General features: G+C 44.8%; 2 protein-coding genes across 2 annotated transcripts; both read left to right on the top strand.

Moving 5' to 3' along the window:
- The first annotated feature begins 6,433 nt into the window (after positions 1-6,433).
- Positions 6,434-12,726, top strand: THUMPD3 (THUMP domain containing 3). Its single transcript, XM_068907448.1, has 9 exons — positions 6,434-6,679; positions 7,370-7,447; positions 7,945-8,487; positions 9,583-9,713; positions 10,148-10,217; positions 10,596-10,711; positions 10,899-11,009; positions 11,235-11,358; positions 11,663-12,726. Exons 1-9 carry the CDS (start codon positions 6,434-6,436, stop codon positions 11,792-11,794), a joined length of 1,551 nt encoding a protein of 516 aa, XP_068763549.1. The 3' UTR covers positions 11,795-12,726.
- Positions 12,727-15,484: 2,758 nt separating this feature from the next.
- On the top strand, positions 15,485-18,867 carry VHL (von Hippel-Lindau tumor suppressor). The gene is made up of 3 exons (XM_068907275.1): positions 15,485-15,720; positions 16,700-16,810; positions 17,258-18,867. The coding sequence occupies exons 1-3, from the start codon at positions 15,528-15,530 to the stop codon at positions 17,440-17,442; spliced, it is 489 nt and encodes a 162-aa protein (XP_068763376.1). The 5' UTR covers positions 15,485-15,527; the 3' UTR covers positions 17,443-18,867.
- Positions 18,868-19,908: the final 1,041 nt, after the last annotated feature.

Below are 19,908 nucleotides of genomic sequence, written 5' to 3'. Positions count from 1 at the left end.
TTCTTAGACTAAGGCAGATACTTCAATTTTCGCTTTTACAGAGGCCAAACAGAAGAAAAAATGAGTTAATAATTCGTCTACAGTTCCAGTGAATCAATAGCAGAAATGGAGACAGAATCAATGCCTCCCAGCTCCCTGTCCTCTCATTTCAACCCTTACCCCCATGTATTATACAGACACACTTGTAGTCAATGTAAGTGGTCATCTGGATGACAAACTGAAAATAGTATTTTCTGTGATTAGCCCTTTCTTGCAACACAGAAAATATCTCTGTCGTGCAGGGCATATCAGTGTGTCTGCCACCCCAGTTCACAGGAAGATTCCAGTCAATCTCCCTGGAACTCACCAAAATTGAGACTATTCTGAGACGCATGAAGATGTAAATTCAAATCCAGATTATTCTGTTTTTATATTTATCCTACAGTGCTTAATCAGAGGATAAATTACTGCTTTTGATAAGTTATGCTTATTGTAAATGGTCTTCAGTTATGTGCCAATATTATGAGACAAATAATTTACTCCAGGATAATATTAAGACACTATCTCTATTTGCCTGATTGGATTGCTATATCCATCCTTCTGTTGATGAACCCTGCAGGGCAAGAGCTCCGCATTTATAGAGCACTTTAGTTTGCATCTTTCATCCTAAAAACTCCTGAAGTGTGGTATTATTCTAAGAAACAGTCTTGCATGAGTATTAGGAAAACAAACAGGTCTCTTCAGCTACTGTAGAACCTGACTATTTGCAGTAAATAATTCTGTGCGTAGTGTTTGGACAGATTTCAGAAGTTGAAGCATAGCAGGCTGATTACCAGTTCTAACCTTTCAATCTGAGACCAACTAGGAAAGGTCAGAGTCATTGCTGATAGGCCAGCGATATGGAATTAATTTAAGTATCTGTCAAACACCTTCACAAAGCATGATGAAAATTCTGCTATTTAAGGTAGCTCAGCAAGTCGAGTTTGGCAACCTACTTGAATCACAAAGCTCTCCCTTGCTGTAGGCATTGGTGCAGCACAGAGCTGAGCACATTTTGCATAATTGATGCGAGCAGCAAGACACATACTCCAGCCTCTGGCCTACTTGGAGTTCTCTGCTCTTGCAGCTAGATTACTACCAGGAATTGTGCTAGCTGGTTTATGTCTACACTGCATTGCAGTCATAACAGTGACTACAATGTAATGTAATGCTCTATATTTAGTGTATTATAGGCAATCCACACTGTCTTTGTCTAACTTAGAATACAGTGCAGTGAAGATGCTGTGTCATGGGCCACTTCAAAAGTACTCATGGACATAATGCATGGGGATATGACGTTTGTACAACCACCATGACATCCCATATCACCCTATCATCACCGCATTGAAAACTAAACCACCTGGATTCAGCTAGCAGAGAGTTACCTGCCAGTGCTGCAGTCAGTTCTCAGCCAGTGCAGGATGGGCCGAATCTCACCAAGTGCCATCTATAGTTTAGAAGATGCAGATGTGTCTGTGTGGTTCTACGTGCTATAGCTTATTTTTAAATTCTCATCAAATGCGCCATTTCACAGAAACTTTCCCCAATATGTTTGACCTGAATTCCATGTTTTCAATTCTCTTGTTTTCAGACTTGAAACACAAGTTAAAAATAAACTGATGGAATAAAACCCACCCCTCCCCTCTCTTTGACACACTCTCACACATACACTTCTTATGCAAAAGGAAAATGACACTTCAGAAGGCCTTAACGGCAAGAGCGGTGCTTCAGGCATCCTACTCATTATTAAAACATCATGGCAGAATCAGAACGTATGTAGGAAAATGCAAACAGACAGTGCTGTTGCCCGTATGCTCTACAACTGCTGAAGAACAAGCTGCAGGGACAAGTTTTGTTTACACTTATAAATCCTATGCTGGGAAAAGGTAAAGACTAAAGGACCCAAAGAAGAGAGGAGAAAAAACAGTGCCTCTTTTGTTTCATGCAGTGCATGCTTTGTCCCACTGACGGAGTCACGGTCACTGAAAGATATTTAAGGTGGCCTGTATCTTTTTAAACACATTACTCCCAAAAGAACATTTAGCAGCTAAACCTTCTTGGGATTTAAAGCGCTCATCTAGTGCTGGAACCATGCCAAAGACAATAACCAAAAGATGGAGGAAATTCAGTAATTTTTATAATAAGGAAGAAAAAAGAAAATGGCCACCCATTAATTCTTGCACCTATCACAATCTATGTACCAAGTATACATATGCTTAGCTGGCAAACTCTGTAGACTGTAAAGCCAAAAATCTGTTCAATCAAACTCACATAACAAGAGTTTATTTTTGGACCGTGCACTCCCTCTAAGGATCAACACAGTACTTCCCAAACACGTACGAAAGCTCACAATACCTGGGAGACAGGTATGAGTTAGCCACTGTACGCGTGGGAATTGATGTAGCCAAGATTTGCGTCTCGTTATTTCCCAGAGGCTCCATTTTGTTGGATGTTCCTCACCTGCATATGCACAAGGTTACGTACCGACCGGGGTTGCACATCAAACCAGAGGAAGATCTGATAGTCAAAACCTGAAATCCTGCATATTACTTCTGACGCAGAGAGAACTGCATCAGAAGTTTCACCCCAAAAAATAAATATAAATGATCAATTTTATATAGAAAGAGTAGAAATGTGACTAGATTCACTGTCTCCCTGGATTTTTTTCTTTCCTCTGGATTTTTATCTGTTACAACTATTTACCTATTAACTATCTGTTACGACAAACTATCTGTTATGACCTTTTTATTTTCTCACCGCTAGGTGTAAAATACGAATGCTGTTCTTCCAGTAGAAGAACTGGTCTTCTTGGTCAATACACGATATTGGTCAATATAGATATACACGAAAAATAATTAACCAACAGCTAAGTAGAAATAAAAACAATAACAAATAAATAGGAGGACTGGAGGCCAAGAAAACCAGGGTCCTCTGATTTGTGCATCTATCATAGTATCTCACTTATAATGAGATAAATTTTAGGACAATTCATTATCCCAAAACAATGTATGAAATAAATGTATACTATGTTACTGTAACATCCTGCGGCTGAACTCTCAGGTAAGTCAGGAAAGGCAAAGCATTCTAGTGTCTGGTCCCAATTTATTTTCTAAAGCACTACAGCTTGTTGTAATTGGTGCCAGCCCAAATGTCTATAGCTGCCAAGCTTGCATGACAAGATAAGTTACTCGTGTGGTCAAAATCCATTAATAACAAGTCTGACACCATTATGTAGTGTCCTGAAGATGTATGGGGACTTAGAATTTCTAGTTGAGATTTAACCCTTACACTGAGAAACTGCACTGAAACACATTAAATATGTTAAGACTGCCGCAAAATTTAGGGCTAGCCAAAATTAAGAATTGCCTGCACGCTCATAATTTAATCTGATACGCAAAATAATGCAATCTGAATTACCAAACCATACCGTTTTTCTACAGGACACCAATTTACTCAGCACATTCAATGGCCAATGCTCAGCTGACAGGCGCATTCAGCCCTTTGTTTTCTTCATTGTTCAGTGCATGACTTTTTGTCTTATTCACAGCTCTCCAGTTAAAACTCTGCTCTGAAGAGAAAAACATCATTTTCCCTGTGAGTGTCACTGTAGTATGGGTCATTATAGCATCTGAATGCTTCAGGACATTAAATAATTTATGCTGCCATACAATTGATGGAACTGGGAGGACAGCTATGTTGTTACAGTGGTTTTCGGAGTCTCTGGACAACTGCACCTTTTGTAACAAAAGATGAATCACAGGACAGATCTATTTCTACTTTATCAGGTTGAAATTAGATATAAATTAGGCACCTCAAAAGTTACCTGCTAAGGTTCTGGTTACACTTTTCTCGCATCTTTACGGACATTCTATCCCCACAAAATCATAGTTCTTATCCTCAAATCTCCTCCTAACAGTACCTTTTAATTCAGAAACAGGAAGCACTACAGAGGCAGTGGATGATGATCAAATGTTCGGCTACTTTGTGCTGCTTTTATCCTGCAAACTTTTGCCCTGAAGAGCCTTACATCATACCTGCCTATTCCTTGTACTTCTCAGTGCAACGGATACTGCCTAGAGTTCTCTGCTTCTTGTTCTCTCTGGATCTCGTTTCGATTTGCTTCTTTTTTTTCCCATTTGTTTTGCATAAAATAAGTTGTTTCTAAGGTCTGTTGCCCCTCCTTTTGTCTGAAATGAGGATATACCTTCAAATGTTTTAGGATTTTGCTCACAAGGCAAACAGGCAGGTACAAAACTCTCATGCCTATCATTTAGGATTAAAAAAGGGAATACACTGGTTTTGAGGGGGGGAAGAGGCTGTAAATACTAGATGTTTTGGAAACTATTTGAAATCCAGTGGGTGTATGAGGCAGGGCTGTACCGGGTCAAGCTGGGCTGCAACCTGTGGCGCTGCCTCGCCCTCCTCTGCCAAGGCGTCCAGCCAAAACAACAGGGGCTTTCTGCTCCCTTGTCCTTCTTGAGACAGTCTGAAAGATCCTTCCACAGAAGGTTTCACAATGAATAGACGAAATTACAGACTCCGCTTAACAACATGAAATGGCTGTATTCCATTTTCACGAACTGTCTGAATTGCTGCATGTTGTTTGAAATATTTTAACAGACTATCAGGTATTTTAAAATACTTGATTTTTCCCTATTATCAAGTATCTGTTTCTGTGTTGGAACAAATACACTGATACAAACGTACCATCCACAGGGGCAAGAAGAATTCTGCTAATAATGTATTTTGGCATAAAACTGGACGCTGGCAAAATATTCTTGGTACTATTTTTTTACAGCATTGGCATTCACTGCCAACACTTACACTGACAGAGCTAATCCTCAATCCAGGGTCAGGAAAAAAACATGAAATTAACAGGCATAAAGGTTGTCACATACTTTGTAAACACATTGGTATCACTGCAAAGGGCCTTGAAGCACTACCTGACAGAGGATGCCTTACCCTGGGCTAACTGATCACATGCAGGACCCGTGGGTGTATTACCACTGCCTATCTCAGTAACCTGTGGGCAGTAAAGCTTTTTCTTATTACACAGAATAAATATTTGCAGTATTTTAAGACACAGCTGAAACATTAAATGCTCTTTGTATTTTTATCATTGCACTGCGTTAAGGCTGTTGTCTCAACAGCTGAGGTCAAAGACTTCCCTTTTGGCCGGCGTGGGCCAAGGGGGTGAGACGGCCCTAGCGGTGGTCAGGGCCAGGGGTACGCCTGGGCCGGCTCCGTCGGCTGCTGCGCGCAGGTGAGGGCACGGGTGGCCGGCGAGCCCGCCAGGGATTAGGACTGGAACGGGGAAACGCTAAACAGCCCCTCCGGTGACGACTTGGCGGGGAGCCTGGCGAAGGAGCGGAAGCACCGTGCTGCTGCATCCGGTGGAACAGCTGCCCGCCCCAGCCCCCCAAACCCCAGCCCCACTCCGAGCCTGAACCAAAGCCCCAGCCCCCCAGCCCAAGCCTGAACAATAGCCCCAGCCCCCCAGCCCGAGCTTCAGCCCCCCAGCCTGAGCCTGAACAATAGCCCCAGACCCCCAGCCTTTGCCCCAGTCCCAGCTCCCCAGCCCCAGACTGAGCCTCAGCCCCCCACTCCCCAACCCGAGCCCCAGATCCCCAGCCTGAGCCCCAGCCCCCCAGCCCAGCCCCTCAGCCCCCAGAGAGCCCCAGCCCAGCCCTCCAGCCCCAGCCCCAAGACCAAACCCCCAGCCCCAGCCCCAGCCCAGCCCCAGCCCTCCTGCCTCCCCAGCCCCCCGCCCCAGCCCCAAGACCAACCCCCCAGCCCCAGACTGAGCCCCAGCCCCAGACTGAGCCCCAGCCCCAGCCCCAGCCCAGCCCCAGCCCTCCCGCCTCCCCAGCCCCAAGACCAAACCCCCAGCCCCCCACCCCAGCCCCAAGACCAAACCCCCAGCCCCAAGACCAAACCCCCAGCCCCCCACCCCAGCCCAGCCCCAAGACCAAACCCCCAGCCCCAAGACCAAACCCCCAGCCCCAGCCCAGCCCTCCCGCCTCCCCAGCCCCAAGACCAAACCCCCAGCCCCCCGCCCCAGCCCAGCCCCAAGACCAAACCCCCAGCCCCAGCCCAGCCCTCCCGCCTCCCCAGCCCCAAGACCAAACCCCCAGCCCCCGCCCCAGCCCCAAGACCAACCCCCCAGCCCCAGACTGAGCCCCAGCCCCAAGACCAAACCCCCAGCCCCAGACTGAGCCCCAGCCCCAAGACCAAACCCCCAGCCCAGCCCCAGACTGAGCCCCATCCCCAAGACCAAACCCCCAGCCCGAACCCCCAGCGCAGCCCCCAGCCCGTCGCCGCCTCCGCGCAGGCGCGGCGCGGCCCCGGAAGCGGAAGCGGAAGCGGAAGGGAGGGGGCGGGCGGGCGGCGGCGGCGCGCGTGGCGCGGCCCCAGCATGGCGGAGGCGGAGGGGGCGGCGGCCGGCGGCGGCGAGGAGCCCGGCGGGCCGGCCCCGCACGGCGCGCAGAGCGGCCCCGGCCCCGGCCCCGGCGGGCCGGCCGTCGTCATCGGCGCCACCGTGCCCACGGGCTTCGAGCTGACGGCCGCCGAGGAGGTGAAGGAGAAGCTGGGCTCGCGGCCCGCCGTCAGCAAGGACAGGGGCAAGATCTACTTCGAGGTCGCCGCGGAGAACCTCTCGCAGGTGTGCGCCCGCCCCGCCTGCGGCAGAGCATCGCTCTGGTCGGCCTCCGGGCCAGCGGCCGCACCGCCTTTCGGGGGCTGCTGGCCGGAACACGGCGCTGCCGATTAGCGGTGCCCGCGGAGACGTTCCCCCCTCCCGAGGCTGCCTTGACGCGCTCTCTGCAAACCTGGTCCTTTCTGGGCGCGGACGTGGCACCTTTTCCTTTTTCACGTACTCTTCTGTAGGCATCAAGTCATTTTGTTTCCGCTGATGCTTGTAACAAAACTTAAGGTGTTTGTAGTGCAAATCACAGTAATGATAGCCTATCGTTAGCACAATATGTTTGTTTTAAAGGCAATCAGTCAATATGAAAAACACTTCAAAATTCTCCTTCAGCTCTCTTGTTTTCATTAACTAAATTTAGCTTTCTTTTTCAAAGGTAAAACATGGAGAACTTAAGTCAGTGCAAGGAAGTCTTCCTTCTATATTTACATATAGAGTGAGAGCCCACACTTTTAACATTTAAACAATAACCGTAGAAAAGAGCGATTTTTAGAAATCTCTTTGCAATTAAATATTCAAGCTCTGAACTGTTACACAGAAGTATCTTAAATCTAGATATTAGCTGATGACATCTTAATTACGAACAAACACAATCTCTTACACATATATGGCTAGTAACATACCACCACTGTTTCTCGATTCCTGTAGGTCCATCGTCTAAGATCAGTGGACAATCTGTTTGTTGTTGTTCAGGAGTTCAAAGACTATCAATTCAAAGAAAATAAGGTGAGTTATTCACATATCTTTTGCAGTCAGTTTTGTGTTTTGGGGTGGGTTTTTTAATTTAAAATTAGATTCAGAGAGCCTTGTGTTTTCTGAGCAAGGGTTTCTTACTTTATTTGTGAAGTATTCAGCAGTTTCCTCTTTGCTGGCTTGTAAATTCAAAGTTCAGTCATGTTGTCTGGCATAATTTTTTCAGAATGTTCCACAGGCAAAATCTAGGACAACAGCAAATACAATGTTTGTAGGACACACGTAGATGCAGGGCAGTCAAGTATCACCTTGATCTCTTAATTTAGCATTAGCTGTCTATTTGACAAGGTAATTATGGAATACTATGGAGTGTTGTGAGTTTTAAAACACGGCTCAGTTTAGTTATCACAAAAATATCACAAAAAGCTGTTAAGTGTAGCTTAAATGTGTAGCCAGCTACATATTTAGAAAACTAACTCAAATGACTTCCAAAAAAAAAAAAAAGATACTTTCTTCTGTGTCTTTTAAAGGAAGATGCTCTAAAGGATTTGGAAGATCTGGTTAAAAAACTGCCTTGGACCAATCCTTTGAAAGTATGGGAGCTGAACAACAGCTTAAAAAAGAAAAAGACAAAACGCAAAAAACATAATCTGCAGAGTACTGCGAGCAAAGAAAAGTTGAATGAAGATGGAGAAGAAGAAAAAACAGATCAAAAAGATGCTAGTAAACAGCTGCAGGACTGTGCCCAAAATGCTGCAGATACAGAATCTGCTAGTGGTCAGGAGACAGAAAGGGCAGAAGGAGGGCTACCACAAAATGGCGATGATGATGATGATGATGATAACGAACAATCGGATGCTAAAGATGAATTGCGTGCCAGTTCTGGAAGTGAAACCAAAGCTGAGGATGGAAAGAAAGGTGAAGAAGACGCAAAGGTGTTAAAGTTCCGTGTTACATGCAATAGAGCGGGAGACAAGCACAGCTTTACATCAAATGATGCTGCAAGAGACTTCGGTGGAGCTGTACAGGAGCACTTCCAGTGGAAAGCTGACATGACTAACTTTGATGTAGAGGTATAGCCTTGTGCCTTAGAAACAAATACGTATGTCATTTTGAATTACTCCTTCTTAAGGCTGAAGCTGAGAGATCTCTAAAATAACTTCAAAAGATGAACCTGGAACTAAAAATAGTTACGGTTGAAATTATGGCAAGCATGATTGTGCCATATTGATACATTACTGTATTTCCTCACATCACTTGCTAATGCCTTCGTTGTTCATAATAATTCTCTCTCGTGTCCTGAAGTGGGCACTTCTCTTCCTCAAGTTCTCTTTGCTCTGCAAACACTGTCTGCATCTGCTCAGGTTGACTAATTTAAGTCAGGTCACAGTCGAGTTAGTGCTCAAAAGCTTTCCCCTCCCCCTCAACTATAGCAAATGGTCTAATGCTAAGTATCATCTTCTCCTATAGTTTGGTCTCATTCATAACTTAAATATAATGTAGGTGGCCTTCTGCTTTATTTTTAATTTTTGATTAATCTATTGTTTTGTATCAGTATAAATTAACATACGCTATTCCAGCTAGAAGCAGTAGTTTTATGATTGAAGGGAGGTTAAAGAAAAAGGTTAACGTTAGCTATCAAGTGTTTATTTCTTATCATAGGGAAAGTAGAGATTTGGAAAGGAAGTCCCAACAGATGTGGTCTGTCAGTCTTCTTCTGAAGGGCAGAAAAACAAAGTTTTTCTTGTAAGTCTGTTAGGGCCTGGCTTGAATAATGCTTTCACCTTTCAAATTGATGTGGTAAAGGGAACCAGGAATATGACTTTTATTGCTGCTTTGTGAATGCTGCACTGTGACTTGCAAGACTTATCCCACGGGCTTCCACTGCATACTTATAAAAAAAGAAACTTTTTAAAAGTTAGCATCATGTTTAAAGAGCTTTTTGAAATCTTGTGTAAAAGAACGTGTGAATGAGAAAAGCTATGCTGTCCTTAATTTTGCCCTTTGTCCTCATTACAAACTGCATTGCTTTTCTTCCAAGAATGGTCAACACCTTTTATACATGCTTCCTATTTTTAAATTGCCATCTATGTTTCATGCAAACATTGACCAGATGTAGTACGGGAAACTTTTGTTACTCCTGAAATTTAGTTCAAGTTTTTCTTTAGGTTCTCCTGAATATTCACAATAACGAAGTAGTTGTGGGCATTGCATTAACTGAAGAGAGTCTTCACAGAAGAAATATTACCCATTTTGGACCCACAACTCTTCGATCAACCCTTGCTTATGGCATGCTTAGGTCAGTGTAATTGCATAATTATACATCATTTTCAATAAACAAGTAATTTTGTTTCAGAAGTTAGAACCCTTATCCCTCCGCTCCTTCCTGAACAGCCATTTCTGATCGTTCTTTTTTTAAAAAAAGCAGAGCTGCTGAAATAGTGTTTTGTAATTACTAATAATCAGTGGATATTTTCCAACTTAGATAAATAAATTTTTGCTTTGATCCATTAGACACTTTTCAAAATACTGTATGACATTCTCAGACGTATTACACTGTATTGGCACATATAAAATGCTAATTAACAAAGGGAAATAATAATTACAAAAAAGTTATTTTGTGAGAAGGGTAGAATTAGTGATTCAAATAGTTCTTTAGTTTTCCTTCCTTACAGAAATTTATGTTTTTGTTATGACTAATTTTTTTCATTGCATCTTAATTGTGTTTCTCAGACTCTGTGATCCACAGCCAACAGATATCATAATTGATCCAATGTGTGGAACAGGTGCAATACCAATAGAGGTGATTCTTCTTTCATTTTTTAACTTAATAAAACTTACGACAGTATCTGCATCTGAATAATATGTGTAAGTTTTCTTGGTAAAAATTGAGTAGTCAGTGCCAAAGGTATGTCACCCACTTTTACACAGCTACAGATATGCTTTCTGTAAACTACTCCATCTTCCTTCCCCAAGCTAAAGCAGGAAGAAACTAAATCCAAAAGTATTTTGAGCTTTTAAGTACCTGTAACACAGGTACCTGTAACAAGTATCTGTTACAGAATTTTGTAATGGTTGAAGTCTACTTCCAATTGCTTTGTTGTATTCTGTCATATTGAGTAATTCAGTCTTCTTTTTAATTAAGCACTGTTAATGATGCTTATTATCATATTTTCCCTAGGGAGCTTCAGAATGGCCTAGTTGCTACCATATTGCTGGTGATAACAACCCACAAGCTGTAAAGAGAGCAGCAAACAATATCTGCTCTTTGCTAAAGAAAAATGAGAATAAGGAAAGGTGAGAAGAGCACAAGTGACTCTCTTTTCATGGAGTGTTGTATGTAAGGAAATCCATTCTGCATGCATTTACCTGAATACCTTGCTCACGTTTTCCTGTGTGTTCCTTTGCTGATGTTATAGACCTCTTAATTTAAAAAATATTCCTCAGTAAGCCATGTCTGAGATGCACATCTTTGCATTTGCAGCAGTACTTCCTTGGGCGTACCCTTAGATATCATTCAGTGGGATATTTGCAATCTCCCTTTGCGGACTGGTTCTGTGGATATTATTGTGACAGACATGCCGTTTGGAAAAAGGTGAGGTATCATTTTTTAAGTTGCCGTGCTTAGCTGCCGCTACTGTATGTGTTTGCATGTGCAGGATTCTTTCTAGTTAGTCAATTGGTCCTAATGAAGGAGTGCTGATGTACTCTATATTAAAAGTGCAGGTTGAAACGAATAGTAAAAGTGGTCATATCCAAAAGGCCAACTGCAGTTAGCTGTTTTTCCACAAGCACAAAGAGGTCTTAATTTATTTTATAGGATAGGGTCTAAGAAGAAGAATTGGGATCTCTATCCAGCCTGCCTTATGGAGATGGGCCGGATCTGCAGACCCGGGACAGGCAGAGCTGTGCTGCTTACACAAGACAAGAAATGCTTTGCCAAGGTATGTTATCTGAGACAAAACTTTACAAGTAAATCAAACCTATTTACACATAAAAATATATTTAGAAAGAAATTGCAAGCTGATTTTATTACAGAAGATGATCTATTTTTAGAGAAATAATTAGTAGTATCAACTTATTTTAACGCAGTTTTAGACCTGAAGAGTCCTTAGACTCTGTCTTCAGAGATGACTTGAGATAACCAACAGTCATGATAAATGTCCAAAGCAAATTTATCCTTATTACCTTATGTTGAAGCCACCACCAATGTCCATTTTTCTGTGGGTTTTTTTTTTGTGATTGTAGGCCTTGTCAAGAATGGGACACATATGGCGTAAAGGTCAAACAGTATGGGTGAACGTAGGAGGACTTCATGCTGCAGTGTATCTTTTGAAACGCACCTGGGAAAGAGCAGAAGAAAAACGATCATTCTGGTAACTCACGTGGAAGAAAACAGCAGACACCTCCAGAACTTCTTGAATAGCAGTTTGGTAAAGCTGACACCTGAGATTGTAGGTCTGTCAATTCCTAAGAAAAAAAGTAATGTTTGCAGAAATTGTGTAGCAAGAACATTGAACCAGGGATCAGCTTGAGAACTGTCAGTTGTACTATGTGTTCTGATACCTTATTTAAATCATCTCTCTCCTCTGCCTCCCAAACGGAAATCCACTAATGGAATTAGTAATGCTTTCCCTTTGCCTGAGTCTTCTCTACCATGTCCACTTTATTTTTCAGGTAAATGTATATGTCCTCTGCTTATAGTAGAAAACATATTCACGCATCTTTGGAGGTAACAGTTAACTTTTTTCCCCCAGACTGTAGAAATTGTACATATATCTTAAAACAACTAACAGGATTACTAAGATTGTCATCTTGAAGGATCTAGAGGCAGTATCTCTTTAGTATAAGATTTTTCCAGATTGATGTTTTCTAATTTATACCATTGCCCAAATGTAAGACAGGATAATAAACTAGTATGTTGTTTTTATACTCTGATAAGCAAATGCCAATTCTGTAACAGTACGTTGATGCTGCCTTTTTCCTTACCTGTTACCTCAGCTTAGCACTAATTACTAGTAAGTGTTTAATTCATGTTTTAATGTACCACAGCCATAGCTCAGGTGGGGTAGCAACACAGCCTCAGCAAACTGTCTGTAGTTACTATTTGAACAATGGAGATACTTTTAGCAGTTAGAAAAAAGTTCATATTTTCAATGTCTACTGTAGACAAATCAAGGTGGCGGTATGTTTAAATTCATTAGATGACTTAAACTGCTGTAGTTACGCCACCATCTTTACAAAAATGATATTTCCTGTTGAATAAATTGAAGTTGCAAATATGATTTCTTCTATAAATGTCCTGTGATTTCTCAAGCCTCCTATTCTTTTCTCATCAGGGACCGAAAACACTTAGTTTTCTTTACCAGGTTGTCATTTTCATTAAGGTGTATTCATGCTAACTGTGTGCAAGTGCTTAAAGGTGGAATAACAAGTATTAAAGTTTTAGATGTTTTGCATAGGAGAGAAGTCTTAATTGCATTCTTTCTCTGGCCTGCATCCAGTAAAGCATAACGCAGTCCTCTGTTTACTACACAGTTGTCTTTCTGGATGAAATAATGCCAACAGTGCCCTTTCAATTCTTTCCCGCTCTTCATTGTTCAGATGACTGTGTCGAGGTAATAGCCACAGTTTTTGCATGAGGACACTAACTGAACTGAACACTCTTGTTACAGTGAACTTTACAACTTAACCTGGATATATTAGGTTCTTAAAATGCATTAATGCCTTGGTGGCTGGTTACCGTTGATATTTCTTAAAAGGCGAAAACAAGCACTGTAGTATTTTAAAACTTTCAACTTTGAAAATATTTTGAAATATTTTTTTCTTGAGTTAAAGATTAGGATAAGATTAGTCATGTCTTTTGGCCTGAAAGATGATACAGTCGTGTTTTGTTTTTAAACCGCAGCTAACATTAAGTAGATTCAAATCAGATAGGCATGACCTAGCAAATTAGGCTTTAACTAGTATCGGGATGGATGCTAGGATTATAGGCTGCTGCTGTGAATTTATACTGGATTATTAAAAGTAATCACAGTAAAACGCACAGTCTCACATGACTGTAATGTGTGAGACAGTATCTTTGAAAATATCAAAGAACTCAGGAACAGTAAAATGTACAGTGATGTGTATCTGCTTTCATAAATGTGAGTGCTCCAGTTGTACAATATGCAGCAGCTTCTCTTAAAGATTACACGTCTCTTTTTATGAAAGATTGGTACCAGACACTGAGGATAATAGATGTTTTCAATTAAGACAATCAGCCTCATTGTTTACTTACGTGCTGTGTAATCCCACAATGCTGTATACAGATTCTTACAGTTCAGTAAGTCTCTGAAATGCGTTCCCCTTCCATGCTGCTGTGAATTCTTATGTTTTTCTGTCATAGAAAGAAAGTCTGGGAAATAACTTCTTTTGAATGAGGGGCAGTGAGCAAGCCTACCCAACACTTCTTACGCGTTCAAGTATACTGGAAAAAATAGGTAATAGTTTCTACTATGTCATTCTTAACCAATTTACACGCTTCTCCTTCGCAGGTTGCTAGAGGGACAGTACAGAAATGAATGTATGCAAGTGTCCTTCCTTTAAGTCTTTCTACAACATGTTAAGTGTTTAACATAAAGTGCTAGTAGAGGTGTTGAGACATACAGGAAAAAAGCGTTATTGTGATAGTTTCAGCACTGTAACCTGCAACGACTATGGAGGCGAAAAATATTAAACTGCTTGCAGGCATAAAATGCTCTATTGTGAGGGATACCATTTGTCATGTACTTGAAAATGGAAAACATCTTCTGAGGAAGCTTATCATTTTTCCAGAGAGGCGAAAATCCTTTATTTGTATAGAAAACTTAAAGCTGTTAGTGCCTCAGCTCAGTCTGCTCAATTATATTTTTAAAGCTGTTTTGCAAAAAGGTCTGTTAGTGCATCTCCTGCCCTAGTTTTTCCTTCAGCTTTGTATCACTGGGAAAGGAATGGTGCTGTGAAAGAAGGATTGGACTTTTCCTAAGAATTTTTCAGATGTAACCTACATGGCATAAGCACACTTCTGTTTTCTTTCATGGAGAAGAAGCTCTCCTATTACAACAGTATATAGTAGTTCAGCTTAGTGGTTTTTTTCAAGCAAAACTGCAGACAAGACTGATGTTTAGTAACAACATCCAACTAAAGCAGAAGATTCTTTTGCATTGGGCTTTAGTTTTCAGCACCTTCCTTCAGCCTCACTGAAAAGGGTGTTCAAGTTAAAATCTAAACTTGAAAATTAATTCGGCGTTTAGCCTCTCACCTTATGACCATAAAAGCTGGCGTACGCTCACGTTGGTCAGTACAGCTTTAGCGCGATGCAAGAACGAAAGGCTCGCCTTTGCAAGTAAGGCAGGCGTGTGCCAGCAAAGGCACCTGCCCGGCCAGCGGCATCAGGGATCTGCTGCGGCCAGGAGCTGCCCCAAGCCCCCCGGCTGGCGTCCCGGGGCAGAAGCGCCGCTGGAACCGGCGGTATGCCGCCTGTCCTCCCTCTTGAAGACGGGACGGTAGGCCGGGATAATCCTCTTTAAACAGATTTTTTTTTTTTTTGCATTTCTCATACTTCAAAAAAAAAAAAAAGTTTTCTGCGGTTTGTGTCACACGTATTTGAAGAATGCAAGTATTAATTACTGTTCAGACTTCTGACAAAGCGGGTGTGTCCGGGCTGAGCCGTAGGTCGGTCCTGGCCGTCGGCGGGGCGCGGCTCCCGGCCGCCGAGGAGCGGGGCAGCCGGGCGGCGCGCTGCTTCCAGGCCCCTGTCCGGTAGCAGAGCGCGTTAACGGGGACAGCCGCTCGGAGCAGCCGCCTGGAAGCCTGCCCGGCCCCGGCCCCGCGGCTTTCGCCACCCGCCGCGAAGCTACAGCGCGGCGCCGCCGCCACCTCCGCGCCCTGACCCGCCGCCGCCGCCGCCGCCTCACGCCCGGCGGGGCCGCCCCTCCCCCCGGGCCGCAGCCGTTGGCGGCGCACTGCGCGTGCGCGCGGCCCCCCCCCGCCGCGGCGTGGCGCTCCGCGCATGCGCGCCGCGCCGTTCCGCTTCCCCCGCCCGCGCCGGGCCCCGGGAGCGGCGGCGGCGGCGGCGGCGGCGGCGGCCGGGATGCCGCAGGCGGCGGGGCCGGCGGGCGGCGAGGGCGGGCTGCGCTCGGCCAACACGCGGGAGCTCTCCAAGGTGGTGTTCAACAACCGCAGCCCGCGCTCCGTGCTCCCTGTCTGGCTGGATTTCGAGGGCCGGCCCCGCTACTACCCGGTGCTGCAGCCGCGCACCGGCCGCGTCATGCACAGCTACCGCGGTGGGTGCGCGGCGCCGCCGCGGCGGGGGGCGGGCACGGGGGGGCCGGGCGGCGGCGGCCTCTGAGGAGACGCGGGCCCGCGGCAAGGCCCGGCCCGGCCCGGAGCGAGGCCCAGAGCGAGGCCCAGAGCGAGGCCCGGCCCGGCCCGGCCCGGAGCGAGGCCCAGAGCGAGGCCCGGCCCGGCCCGGAGCGAGGCCCAGAGCGAGGTCCGGCCCGGCCCGGCCCGGAGCGAGGCCCAGAGCGAGGCCCGGCCCGGCCCGGAGCGAGGCCCAGGGCGAGGTCCGGCCCGGCCCGGCCCGGAGCGAGGCCCAGGGCGAGGTCCGGCCCGGCCCGGCCCGGAGCGAGGCCCAGGGCGAGGTCCGGCCCGGCCCGGCCCGGAGCGAGGCCCAGGGCGAGGTCCGGCCCGGCCCGGCCCGGAGCGAGGCCCAGGGCGAGGTCCGGCCCGGCCCGGCCCGGAGCGAGGCCCAGGGCGAGGTCCGGCCCGGCCCGGCCCGGAGCGAGGCCCAGGGCGAGGTCCGGCCCGGCCCGGCCCGGAGCGAGGCCCAGGGCGAGGTCCGGCCCGGCCCGGCCCGGAGCGAGGCCCGGCCACACATGTTCGGGTCGCAGGTGCTTGCGCCAAGAGCGGGCTACAGCTGGCGCTCGCAGGTGTGCCGGGACACGTGTTCTGGGACGTGGAGTATCCCCCGCAGCTGGTATAAAGGTGTTGGCAGTCCCGCGGGTGCAAGAGACCACCTGCAACGCAGATGTGTCTTCTGTCGTTTGCATGCTAGCAGGGCTCTGCAGATTAAAAGGCCACTGCGCTGTCCTTCTGTCCAGCCACCTCCTCGGTGACATCCCCTTGGTCAGCCAGGCAATCAGAGCTACTGCGGGAGTGGCTGAATTAATTGCTTAGCAGCAAATCAGATTCTTAAGGGAGTCTCTCAAAACTGTTAGTTAGAAAGTGCATTAAATACTGCATTTCTTGTTCATTCTGCTATAGGTCACCTTTGGCTGTTCAGGGACGCGGGGACAAATGATGGGCTTCTTGTCAATCAGAAGGAGCTGTTTATCGCTGCTCCCAATGTGAATAAAGCAGACATCACACTGCCAGGTAAAGCAATAAGGAATTACCTGTTGTGGAAACCGATGAATTAAGATCTTTTCCCACTTCAGTGCAAGGATCTGATGATGAATCAGGTATTCAAATACTTAATAAAATCTGTCTGTAAAATTGGAAGAGATCATGAGGACTTCTAGAACTATATGACTGCTTTCTTTTCAATAGAGCTATGGATAGATCTTTCATTTTTAAGATTTCTTGTCATTCTGATGGGTTTTGTTGAATGTCTTATGGTAGAGAATAGAACATTCTTTTCCTCTCTTTCTGATAACCCTAGTGTGATGTGAATAGCTCTGCTACGCTTTATTTTCTCTATTCCTGTACTAGAAGAAGTGACGTCTGTGCCCCAGTGTTTCAGGTAACAGTCAGTGAACTCTCTCTCTCTCTCTCTCTCTCTCTCTCTCTCTCTCTCTTTTTTTTTTTTTTTAAAAACCTCAGTGTTCACCCTGAAAGAGAGATGCCTCCAGGTTGTTCGCAGTCTGGTCAAACCAATGGACTACAGGAAACTGGACATTGTTCGATCATTATATGACGAGCTGGAAGATCATCCTGATATTAGGAAGGATCTTCTGCGGCTTTCTCTGGAGAGAAGTGAAACGTTAAGGAATGGAGTTTCAGAATAAAATGAATGTTGTTCATTCCAGACTCTTTAAATGGCAAACCACTGAGTTTGAGCAGGAGTGACCACCCTGAAACAGGTCAAGAGCTGATGTCTGTATTTCGTGTTCTGAAACTCAGTTATTTAAGGTATACAAAACTTGTTATGATGGTGAGTCAGATCCAAAAGACTAAACCCCATGTAAACATACGCCAAGGTCATGATGGTTCAGTTCTGCTCTTAGTTATGCGTATTGCAAACCTGTGACTCTAGAGGCCTTGCATGGATGAAACTTGGAGAAGAATTTTAACTCGGTCTATTTCAGAACACGCCTTAGTGATTTAAGATCAGGTCATCTATTTAGAGAATATGCATGCAGATCAACTTCCTCTGTTTTAGAAAGTAAATTACACCAATGACTAATTTAATCCAGACTCTAATGATTAGAAGTGGCAGAATAACAGAAGTGTTGGTCAAATAGCTTGATTTTGGTGGAATTTCACTTTCCCACACTTAGGCTAAATTTGCCTGTGTTCAGAAAGTGTGAGGGAATGTTTGTTTATGTATGTGAGAGCTTGCACCACCTTCTTCTGAGGGCCTCACCTGAAACTTTAAGTTGGTGGAAAGATGGAGTGTGTAAAAGCTTGGGGTTTTCTGCCTCTTCCCTTTGCATTTATAAAACCCATGTCCTATTGACACTTTGAGGTTGACAAATTTTTACATAGATCATACTTTTAAAGCCTTGTTTGTCCTTCATTATTGGATTCGTCACTGGTTTATCTCAGGGTGATTCAACCTGGTCAGCCACATTGGCTGTATCCTGGTTTTGGGGCACCTTTCTCCTCTGCACCTCCATGCCTGCTCCTCCAGCTTCCCATGCAGCTGTATCAAGGAGCATTCACAGAAGGTAGATGCTTTGAGCCCTAGCCCCATAGCAATGCGGTAGCCGTAGTTCAAGTCCTAAGGGAGAGGCTTTTTTAGGGAGCATGAGACACTTAAGTTGCTAGTGTCTCCTAAGGAACAGACAGGAGGCTGTAGCAGCTCATCCGAGCCTATTGCTAGATCCAGCTCACAAATCGATCTACACTTTATTTCAGGCTGGATGAGCCCCAAAGAAAAAGTTTCTTTGACTATAGCCTATTCCCCACATTCCTCAACCAGAACGTGTATTTGTGTGAATCTACACAGGTAATTCAAAGCAGCATTGTTTTTAGCCGATGTATGAATTGTCTACCGAGCAAAAGATGTAGTGCTGTGCCATGATAGAAGCAGACTGATACAAGATTATAGCAGATTATTGCTAGCATACGTTTCTTTCCAGTTACACTTAAACATTCTAAGAAAACAGCTGTGAAACTAAGTGACTGACAAGATCAACCTATTCTGTTAAGTATGAATTGTTTTCACTTTTTGTACACTTGTTTTTCTTAACATGAAATATATGAACTGATCTTTGTTGTTTGTCATAAAATGTAAATCCGCGCTAACTTTTTGACTCTCTTCTGCAGTTCTGTCAAGTAACTTCACAGTACTTGTAACCGTACGGTTGTTTTCCTAAAGTCCCCTTAAAAGTCATTTTAGTCATTTAGCATCTTGTTGCTGCGGGACTGCATGTAGCTGACACTAAACTGTTATCGCAGTTTAGGTGCTGTCTGCGCTTAAATGTAGCTACGTAAGAATTTCCATTGTTGCCACCTTTTGCAGATCTGCTTCAGTGACAAGCAAGCGGTTGCAAGACTCGGGAGCAGAGGTCAATAAGTCATCCAGCTCCTAGGGAGTGCTTTGGTCAGAGTGTACTGAGCTGTGTCCTTACAGGTGCAGTCCTACAGGTACTTGAGGGAGACGTTTCTTTCCCAATGTCCTTGTGATACTGTGTTTCCTGGTTAACGTATCAGTTTTGTCATCCAGCTACACAAAACCGGCCTGCTTGACTCCAGTAGCTTTTCTTTTAACCTAGCAACTAACTATTTGGTCTTAGGTTTTAACACGCTTGTACATATCACAAACAATCTTTGTATTTCTGATTTAGCTGGAGTCTGTGATCTCTTTTGTAGCTCATTAGAATTCTTTTAATTTGCTCCATTACTCTGTGAATTTTTCCAGCACATAGCCAGTCAGTAATACCTTACTACAACCTTGGTCACTGCCAATGCATCAGATTCGTTGGATCCCTGAATGCTAGAGGGCAGAAAAACACATTGATGTGTCTGTGACTTGCCAGAAACAAATGTGAAAACTCCCTGGTGAGCTCACTACTCACAGGAGTGTCCTGTCTTTGCTTCACTTTTAGATAGGTCTACTGAATTCCAAGGCAACTCAAGTACTTAGCTGAAGAGCAGCTCCTGCTAGGCAATGATTAGTTGTGGATGTTTGTGGTTAATTTGCTGTGGTTCAGCCTAGTTTATAAGGGACGTTTTCTCTCCGTTCTGTTGAAGACGAACTTGAGAATAGATAAGTTACCGTGTATAGAAATGAACCAAAGATCCACCAG

Source organism: Struthio camelus, chromosome 14 (genome assembly GCF_040807025.1).
Source record: "Struthio camelus isolate bStrCam1 chromosome 14, bStrCam1.hap1, whole genome shotgun sequence".
NCBI lineage: Eukaryota > Metazoa > Chordata > Aves > Struthioniformes > Struthionidae > Struthio > Struthio camelus.
This window is presented reverse-complemented; position numbering and strand designations above follow the sequence as displayed.

Bases quoted from the DNA above. Each gene is read 5' to 3' on its own strand.
- THUMPD3 (XM_068907448.1), top strand. From the start codon at position 6,434: ATGGCGGAGGCGGAGGGGGCGGCGGCCGGCGGCGGCGAGGAGCCCGGC. The intron at 9,714-10,147 runs GTCAGTGTAATT...TGTGTTTCTCAG, and splicing joins CTTGCTTATGGCATGCTTAG to ACTCTGTGATCCACAGCCAA. The intron at 10,712-10,898 runs GTGAGAAGAGCA...TTGCATTTGCAG, and splicing joins AAAAATGAGAATAAGGAAAG to CAGTACTTCCTTGGGCGTAC.
- VHL (XM_068907275.1), top strand. From the start codon at position 15,528: ATGCCGCAGGCGGCGGGGCCGGCGGGCGGCGAGGGCGGGCTGCGCTCG. The intron at 15,721-16,699 runs GTGGGTGCGCGG...ATTCTGCTATAG, and splicing joins CGTCATGCACAGCTACCGCG to GTCACCTTTGGCTGTTCAGG. The intron at 16,811-17,257 runs GTAAAGCAATAA...TAAAAACCTCAG, and splicing joins AGCAGACATCACACTGCCAG to TGTTCACCCTGAAAGAGAGA.